Genomic DNA, 10,063 nt, shown 5'->3' on the forward strand with positions numbered 1-10,063 from the left:
TACATGTGGCCCCTGCCAGAGGTCAAAAGTCACAGTGGGTAAATGAGACGGCTCAGACAGGCAGACAGAGGTCAAAATGAAACACTGGTAAAACAGAGCAAGTTGCTGCTTCAGCATTACAACACACAAGTGATAGGCTGAACGAAACTGATTCACTTTTCAGTTAAAGCTGCACTAATGAATATTATACTCATCAGGGATTAAATCAATTACTGCATAGTCGTAAATCAACATAAACATCCCAGCATGTAGCAAGTTTGTCTTTGATTATTACAAAGCTGAGTTAAATACTTGATTGTGATTGGCTAATAACACATAGCAACGCTCTGTTATCCCTCGACATGTCACTGTTGTTAGGAAGAAATAGTCGTTACTAAGCAAAGCACAGGGTTACTAGGGACACAACTCTTATCCCAGAATCTTGAGGACTAACTGTAAAAATATCAATCCAGTGAAAGAAGTCCGGTACATTTGGTGTCAGTCTGTGACTTAGGGAGAAAAGAGAACATAAAGGATAAAAATGGAGGAAAGAGGTTCGCTATGCCAGAGAAATCTACATAACTGAAGATTGCACAGGAAGGCAACACGTATCGGAACAGGGTATTGGAAACAGTGGTGTTAACGGAGGTAGTGAATGGAAAAGTAAATGTCAACAGACCCATGAGGCATGAAGAGCAGAAAATCTCAGGTTAGGTGCTTCACTGATTCATGCAGATCTGTTCACCTCACTTCACCATCATCAGTACAAATGTTCAGTGTGAGTATTAACTGCTCCAATTCTAGATTCCAACAGACTATTTGGTTAACAGAAGATTTTTTTTTTTTTTTTTTTACAAATCAATAAAATCATTTCAAAATCAATATTTTGTGACAATGTATTGATTTGATCAGTAAGTAGTCATGTAATAAGTGTGATAATGTACAATAGGTTTCAACACAACAATTCAATTAAATTCAGGACTGATTCTGTGGAAATAGACTAGCTCAAGGAACTGACTTGGCGTATGACATTAAAGAGCAGCAAGGTCTGTTAATATGTAGGAAACAAAAACCCTGTGAACGGAAGTTAATGAATCAAGACGTTTGAACAGCAGCAATTCAGTCTTTAACATAACATTTTAAAGTCAGCACAAAGACAGAAAGATGATTCCTTTTGGTATCCTTGTCAGAGAATCTTGAAAATTCAAAGCAAAAAATCCAAATAATGCTTTGCAGCTTATAGAATTTGAAAGTACTCTTCCGGGCGACTGTCTCATACACATTAGAAAAACACCTATGTGACTGTAGAGTCTGACACATGTGGTCAACCTACCCCCTACAGCTATGAAAATACACGCCAGGACGCTCTCACAGTGTTCTGACTTTAGCTGTTCTTCATCTGTTATAAGAAGAAGCCCTCAGCTGTTTTTTTTATAAACACTGACACAAACCCTCAGGCATATCCCTCCTAACACACCTTTCTGTTAATGTTTTTGTTATCCCCATGTTTCTGTTTGTTCTTCATCACTGGGAGCATTAATTAACAGGATTTTAAGCAGAGGTTTATGCAAATGATAACATCTCAGGGAACAAAACACCTAGATATACACGTTGGCCCAGGAGTCATTATTAAATCAAAGCTTTTCACTACAAAAGACAAACACATTACATGGTAGTAGTGTAGTGTTTGTGAGCTGCTGAGAAACACAGGAGACTGTGATGTTAATGTATGAGTACAAATGTAGTTATTATATGTCTTGTTTTAAAGGGTCAGAACGTCTCTTTCATATTTATGCAGACTCTACTGCTAGGTCTTTTCCTGTGTGGGTTTTTTAACGTATTTCATTTTTTTTTAGCTTTATAGAAAAAAACACTGAAATTTAAACTCATGATCATTTAAAGCCTCTAAACTACTAGATACTTCAAGTTTTTAATGATATTTTTATTAACTGGGTCAAACACTTTGAGTTGCTCTTATATATACCGTATTTTCCGCACTATAAGGCGCACCGGATTATAAGGCGCACCTTCAATGAATGGCCTATTTTAGAACTGTTTTCATACATAGGGCGCACCGGATTATAAGGCGCATAGAAAAGAACGTGTTTACAACTGAACAAGGCTGGGAGATATTGTGAATATATAAATATAAATACGTATAAAACGTAGTGCATTCACAATAACTCAACGTTGTTCAAACGTTAATGTGCATATTCACAATATCTCCCAGCCTTGTTCAGTTGTAAACACGTAAAAAAGAAACACAGTCTGATACCGCTAATTCAAACGTTAGTGCATAACTCAACATTGTTCAGTTACGTATAACATGTAAAGCTCACTTTTTCAGTTCATTCCCCGTCCACGAATCCCTCGAATTCTTCTTCTTCAGTGTCCGAATTGAACAGTTGGGCGAGTACGGCATCCAACATGCCCGGCTCCCTCTCGTCATTATCCGAGTCAGTGTCGCTGAGCGCCGTGTACAACCAGTATGGATCAACCAATTAACCAATTGATCCATATATAAGGCGCTCCGGATTATAAGGCGCACTGTCGTTTTTTGAGAAAATTAAAGGCTTTTAAGTGCGCCTTATAGTGCGGAAAATACGGTATATATAAATTTGCCTCGCCTAACTTTGACTATTTTATCAACTTTAAATCTTTAGATGCGAACAACACTCCCGCTTAGACCCAATTCTTTTTTCTCCTAAAGTTGCTTTCCAACACACAACATTTAAGAAAAGTCTTTTTAAGTCTACTCATCAGTTGGAAAACCACCTTTTATCAAGCCGTTACAGTGAAAGACTGGGTGTTGTGTCTAAAAGTTTGAACTTACACTCCTCCTCCACAATCCAGAGAGATCAGAATGATGCGGGGGAGGCTAACCTTGTTCCAGACATTTAATGATTAATTGTATTGAGACTGTGTTCAGTGTAAGATTTTTAGGATTGGGGAGAGGGGCTCAAGCAATGCTTGATCATCCAACAAGCAGTTTGTTTTACTTAGCCAAACGTTCTCCAACCAAAGTGCTTATTGGAGGGTCAACGAGCATGTGAAAGACCCTACCCCAATGACATAATTAGAATATCTAATACTTTCTGGAATCCAACATTCATACCCACTTCAGGAAGTATTTTGCAAATAGTTGTGTGAAGTTGATAAAGTTTGAACCTCTCTTAACCCTGCTCCCTTTTTTCATTGTCACACAACTTTCTTATTTGGCTTTTCTCAGGCATGACACATTGAATACCTTCCTGAAGAGACTGTATGATAATGTGCCAATTGATCCACATATTTTGATGATTAATCAAGTCTTGTCCTCATCAGACACATCAGACTTTTTTTTTTAAATCACGCATTCCCAAATCAAACCATTCTGAACCTAGAGAGACACTCAAAAACTTTGCTAAAAATTCTCCAAGGATGGGAAGTTTCATAAAGGACACTAAGCCAGTTTTCCTTAATACTAGCAAAAGCATCAGCGAACTTTTGAACTCTAAAGAAAGAGATTAGCACAGAAATTGGGGGTTTCATAGAAATTCCCCTTTCACAAGAATGTATGGATGGATGTAATTTCTGGCATGCTGGATCAACACTTACCTGAAACTTGCGTTTTCTTCCAGGCTTGCCAACTTTAAATGAGGCACTACTTTTAGCTGACTTCTCCGTCATCAGGTCCCTGTCCAGCATTGTGCTTTCACCCTGACAACATAAAAAAAACAACGCATCATTAGTTGATCTCAATAAGCTTTAATAATCCAATGACCAATGCCCAAAAGTCAAAATCACATCTCAGGTCAAGACGTGGTGATTTTTCTGGCTATAAAAGGCTATTTCTTCTTATGGTAGGTGTTTGACCTCAGTCATGCAGCAATAGTGACACGAGATCTGCAATAAACACACAAAGCTGCATCAGACTAAAACACTTGAGCGTTCTGGGAGGGGGGGGGGGGGGGGGGCTGCAGTGGGTCCTTGAGTGTCTTTGGCTGAGTGGACAATGACACAGATAGAAAGTGAATGGCACATTCCTTTGAACTTCGCCGAAAGTGAAAGCTCCACGGACGCAGCGCTGACCTTCCACAGACAATCCCCTCTTGACACCGCTACAAAGACGTCGGCCAGCCCCCACCTTCCCGCCGCTGCAATTTCCCTTTGATTAATAAAACTGTCTACCCCAAGGAACAAAGCCCCATGCCCGCCACCACCAAGTACCCCTGTGGTTGATGGGTAAAAAAAAAAAAGATGATCCTAATGTAGATGCTTTGAGGTCCAATATTGACTGAATAGGACCACCAGCACCAGGTCTGAATGCAAATGAGATTGCAAGGCCATTATTGACAGCTGCGGTGTGGGGTGTAGGGCTGGGTCCTTATTAAATTCCTTCAGTATTGAATGTGAGATTCCCTACAAGATAAATGAGCTCTCCACGCCGTAGTGCATTCTATAACAGAGTCCTTCTGCTGACTCGTTAAGCACTTTTGTTTTAATCTCAGGCGCTGTGCCGAAGGATGACAACAGAATATTACTGTTAAACAACTTTGTCTTTAGAGGATGGTGTTAAGTGCAGCAGGACAACCCAGTGATTGATGTACAGGAGAAAAGTAAGGGAGACTAGGGACAGATGCACCCCCTTTAATTCCTCCTATAACAAGTAAACTAAGGTGACAATGCTCTTCACTGCACATGTGGAGTACTATCTTTGACCTCTTGGAAAAAAAACTGGTATACAGTTTTTAGAAAACAACTGAGAGAGATTCTTTGCTTCCGTTTAAGATATGGTGCTTTCAGGGTACTAGAGAAACCTTAAGTAATGTAAAGTTGATTGGTAGGACACATTGGCTTTAAAAAACAACAACTGTTTAACAGCCTAAAAAAAACAAGCCCAAACATTGCAGAAAAAGAAGACAAAAAAAGGTGGCCAGAGAAGTCTCAATTTGCAAGTCCCCTTTTTCCGTTGTGGAACTTGGAATTTAGGAATTCAAGCTAAAGGCAGCTGTTACTACACTGTTGTATATTGTTGTTTGTGGTTGTGCTATTTCCCCTTCCAACTTCCACCTGGTCAGTGATATCTGCAGAATGCATTTTAAAGTACAGATGATTGTTGTTATATTTATGTTAAACATGTCATGTGTATAGCTGTCTCCAGGTTACATGCAAAAGTGGCTTGCAGGTGTTTAGGCCATTTGTTGTGTGCAGTGTCGTCTGCTATCTAATGGTATTCTAGATGTTTGTATCCGACAAATGTTTCACCCCTGCAACACTAGGTTACAGGGTTTTTCCTGCATAGAGAATTCTCTGGCGCCCCCCAAAGAGGTTTTACGCAGCGCCAAAGGAAAATCACCAGCGCCGAAAGAAAAAAAGACGATTCAAATTGCAAATCAAATCCTCTCTGAATGTATATTAAAAATATCAATACATCAAACGACTGTTGAAAAAGCAGAACATAAACTTAAATACGACGTCTCTGACTTCTAGCAGTCACCTCCCCTCTCATCCGTTTACGCGTGCGGCTCGCGCTGGATAGCCAGCTGATTGACCGTTCGTTTCTTTTGACTGGTTCCGGAACACGGTTGATCCGCGATTCGTAAAGACCGAGTCGGGAACGCACGTTCAACTTTTCTCCGTCCACTTCCACAGTGTCTGCTTTTATCAACAATCAATAACTTAACGATCGTAACGTCAGTCAGCTGTAATCTGTGAACTTCTCCACACAGACTGTCAAACAGCGCTGCGTTATAGCCAGCAAATATATTTTTCTTATTTCTCAATTTCCTGATCTGATCAATTGATCCAAATGGTCTGTGACCCAAATCTGTGATTATTTGACATAATACCTTAGTAACTCAAATAAATGTACTTCAACAAATGTGTGTGTAAAACTAAAACACAATTTAAAGGAAAAGAGCAGAAGAGGGTGAAATGCACTGAGGATGTGACCTCCCCTCTCCCAATCTCATTACACCCCTCTCCTCCCCTGTTTCACTGTTGCAATAAAAAAACAAAAATTCTTTACCAGATTTAATTGGGGTTTCAGTAACTTAAGCATAATGATAACATTATTTATAAAATGGTCAGAAATAACAGGAATTACAGACTCAGACTATACTGTAATATGCGGGGTCGGATGTTTACTACAGCGCGTATAGTCACCCCCCAAAGGCCCATTCTGAGCCAGGAAAAACCCTGGGTTAGTCTTTTATAAATCAGTGTTGGCTCTTCTATGTACATGACACTTTTTTTTGCAACAGCTTTGTTTTGACGAAGAAAACTCCTGATCAGGTAACACAGTCCTACAAATCACAGTATGAGTTCTAACACCGGCCAAGGACCTCATCACAATTTCGCTCTACTCTTTCTCTCTCTTTCTCCATCAGCTTTCCATTAAAGGCAAATAATGCCATAAAAACTCTGGACTTGTGGCCACAAGGAGCCCTTCAGACTCTATATGTTAAATAATTTAAAAGATGGAGGATGTTAATAAACACCAGCAGAAATTTCAAAGGTCAGGCCATGTTTCATCCTGAGAGAGTTTGCTGCTGAAATGGAATAAATCCATCAACCATTAGCGTCCCAGGGTGAAAAACTGATTAGCATAAAGAGATGGATGTGATCAGAGGAGGTGATGTTGAGATTAATGGACAGAGGGTTATAATTGATAAATATTGCCCTCAGATCTGTCAAAATGATCGCAGAATATTTAACAGTGCATTTCTAAATCAAAAATGCGGATGTTAAAGACGAGCCTTTGGATGCTCATTTTAAATTTAGATTCTTTTGTGAGAGGATGTGTTTTGCAGATGGTGTCCGTTCATTGTGTGATTATTAATAGAGAGCCTGGTGCTTCAGTTTTTCCTAACAGGGTGGCAGAATTTGCATAGATAATAGCACATTTTGAGTGCAGCCTGGTGTGCAGGCTCATTTGGGAACCGCTTACATGGATGACACAATTCAGTGGTGCCTGCATGAACAGCGTACACAAAATCTTCCAATTCCCAACCCGAGAGCTCAGGCACACTGACGGAAAATAAGACGCCATTTTCACACACAGCTTCACCCTAATATTTTCAGGGGAAAAAGACAACAGAAAAACCTGAAATATGATTTGTTGTTGCCTGGGGTGAACCCTACTACATTGTCAATATCTCTCCACTATTTCCGTCTGGATAGCTGGTTATTTAAGGCAATTTCTGTTGCCAGGCAACAGGACTAAGGGCAGTTCTGTGTAATGGGAACGTAGTAGAAGAGGACAGACTCAACCCCCCCACCCCAACCCCCCATCCCCCAGTATAAGAGCTGTCGAGCCATTCCAGCTCCAGCTAAACCTACGCCAGCCAACGCCCACGTCACCAACCACCATCACACCAGCAAATGTCTCATGATACAGCTGCATCTCCCTACAGCCTCCTCTGTGATGCTGCTGTCGAGTCAGTGATGCTGCAGCCACACACACACACACACACACACACACACACACACACACACACACACACACACACACTGCGTTGATGATGAGTGTGTCTGCATCATGAAAGGTGACATGGCACTCCACATCTTGTCCGATTTGTCAGTTAAACTCAGAGTCTCTCTTCGATAAACAGAAGGGATCAATGCGACTGAGTCAACTCCAGTAAGGCTTCGGATAGTGGAGATCAATGAGGCATTAGCTTGACTGATGGAATAACTCCATTCATAAAATTGGGAGAGGTTTTTACCACCTTTGATCTGTAGTAACTGTAAACCTCATTCCTCTTATTTCAAGACTCCTTAAAGGTAATATCAAAGTAGAAAGATCATCAAAAACACAATTGCATGCGTTGTAATCTTTACAGTTTTTTTTTTTTTTTGTAATTAATTTTTTTTTTTTTTTGCGGGGGGGTGGCGGGTACTGCATTACTGCTTTTCTACAGTGCCAGAGAGCCTTATCCAAAACAAACAAACAGCAGCTTATCTCAGGTCATTCAAAAAGCCAAAACATGACTGAATGAACTCTCTGAACCCACTGGCTATAAAGTTGAGTAATCCTCAGTCATTCAAAAACATGGCAAGTGTCACAGGCGGCTTGTGAAAATCTAAAGTGAGCTCCCTGAGGCATCCTTTTTATATTTCACACTTGTTTCTTACCATTCTGTTTCCTGGTGAGTCTGCATAGTCTGAGCCTTTGAATGCAGTGCTGTTGGTGTTGGTGACAGTGTTGGACGGCATTGTTGAGGGTCTTATGGGTAATGTCTGATGAAGGGCGATGTAGATGAGGCCAAATTAAACTCAAAAGGAACAGAAAAAAAGGAATGAGAGATGATCCCTCTTTTTCTCCGATCTCCTGGAATATGAAAGAAAAGAGACAATCAACATGTCTATTAATCATTCATTATTACACACAAGTTTTCCATTAAAGTATTGAGATGCTTTTGCCAAGAGCTTAACTGAGTTGCATTTGGTAAAAATGTCATTTTGAGTCATAAAGAGGCTCTTTCTGAGCATCAGCTTTCCTTTGTTGAGTGCACGTCATGTATAGGAAGACTGCTATAGGATACTGTATGGCTTCTATCGCCTATAGGGCCAGGCCTTTTTCTCTCTTTTTTTTTTACACCACATGGATGTATGAGTGTACAGTAGTCGACATTAAATGGCTGCTCATGTCCGCTAAATACTCAAAGAAATGCTGCAAAAATATATCCAGGATAATAAAACAGTTTGACACAGAACTTGCATTATTAATATTTCATTTTCACCTGACGTGTCTGGGTTAAAGTTACTCCAGCAGTCAGCCGTGCGCACACAGTGGGGCAGCAGTTACAGTAATGCACTCGTGGAAATGTGCAAAAAAAAAAAAAAAAATCATACGCCTACATGACTTAAATCAGACGGGATGTGTATATTGTCCTCAAAGGGTTAAACCCAGAGTGATGACAACCGGTTCTGGTATAATTTTGAAGGTTGGGTAATAAGTCCTTAAAAATGATTGCAAGCATCAACCAGAAAATGATAACTACAAAAATCTTTTTTTTTTTTTTTTTTTTCTTTTTTTTTTGTACAAGGCGACACATGCGTTTAATGTCACCGCTCCTCCACGCACATCAAGCTCCAAGCAAGGCCACGCGCTTAGCTTCCTGCCATCTGCTCTCATACTGTAATGATAAATGTGCTGTGCCTTCAAATGTAAAGTTTCAGACCATTCCAGAAAGGGAAGTCTGCAGTGTGACCCAGGGGGATGTGGCTCTTTTACAGGCCACGGACACTGAAGGAGGATGAATCCCCTTTTTTCTTTTATCACTATAATTATAGCCTATAAATGAGACCGGTATTTCTGGATCCTGGTTCTGTGCTTTAAATTCGGTCAGGTTCAAGTGCACATCGCAATGTCCAATCAGCACATCTGCAAAAAAGCAAAATCGCTATTTCCCCATTTCTATCGAGCGCCTTCCGCTCTCTGAGCTTTCACGTTTTTTTTTTTTTTTTTTTTGTTCACATAAAGGTTTCCCTTCCTGCTTTAGCTAACAGTGCCGGGTTATACCGATAAAAATGCGTGAATCGCTGTGTGTTCGTTACCCGATTTTCCCAAGTCCCAGGCCTGACCCTTTTTGTCTCGCTTGCTCCCGGAGCCTCCTTCCTCTTCTCTCCCCGTCCTCCACCTCCCCAGCCGGCCAGCTCGCTTCCAGATGCACCGCTCTCACTGCAGGAGCCCGCAGACCGTGTGCCGGCTGCTGCGTGGTCCTAAAGACCGCCGGCTTTAGACACAGGAGTGTAGAGGGAGGGGTGAACTAATAAGTCATTATCATGGACCCCTTTCTAATACGCTTACGTATAGCCTGACGTCACACATAATAAAAGGATATATATTTTATAGGTAGTAGTTCCGTACAACTGACATTCTGTTTTATTATTAGCCATAGTAAAGCCCCCTTCATAATTTATGACTGTATTTATCAGCCACTTTGGCATTAAGAGTATTCTCCCTGACGCCATCACTGATTACTGGTAGTAAGTAGGGGTGTTGTATGATCCTAATCAATCAGCTCAATATTTTGGTATTTTCAATTAAATTCCTTTACTATTTTCCTTTTACTACTAAAAGGAATAAAGGAGAGGA

At 40.5% G+C, this 10,063-nt stretch overlaps 1 protein-coding gene across 6 annotated transcripts in view; it reads right to left on the reverse strand.

Moving 5' to 3' along the window:
* Positions 1 to 9,660, reverse strand: part of dnmt3ab (DNA (cytosine-5-)-methyltransferase 3 alpha b) — a 44,962-nt gene extending 35,302 nt beyond the window's left edge. For all 6 annotated transcript variants that reach the window (XM_020627282.3, XM_029275864.2, XM_020627277.3 and 3 more), the window contains exons 1-3: positions 9,523 to 9,660; positions 8,098 to 8,293; positions 3,577 to 3,678 (exon numbers count right to left, since the gene is read on the reverse strand). In XM_020627282.3, the coding sequence (XP_020482938.2) occupies positions 3,577 to 3,678; positions 8,098 to 8,178 (183 nt within the window). In that variant the 5' untranslated portion in view covers positions 8,179 to 8,293; positions 9,523 to 9,660. The remainder of the gene's footprint in view (positions 1 to 3,576; positions 3,679 to 8,097; positions 8,294 to 9,522) is intronic.
* Between the last annotated feature and the right edge of the window lie 403 nt (positions 9,661 to 10,063).

The sequence above is a fragment of the Labrus bergylta genome, chromosome 18 (genome assembly GCF_963930695.1).
Source record: "Labrus bergylta chromosome 18, fLabBer1.1, whole genome shotgun sequence".
Classification (NCBI taxonomy): domain Eukaryota; kingdom Metazoa; phylum Chordata; class Actinopteri; order Labriformes; family Labridae; genus Labrus; species Labrus bergylta.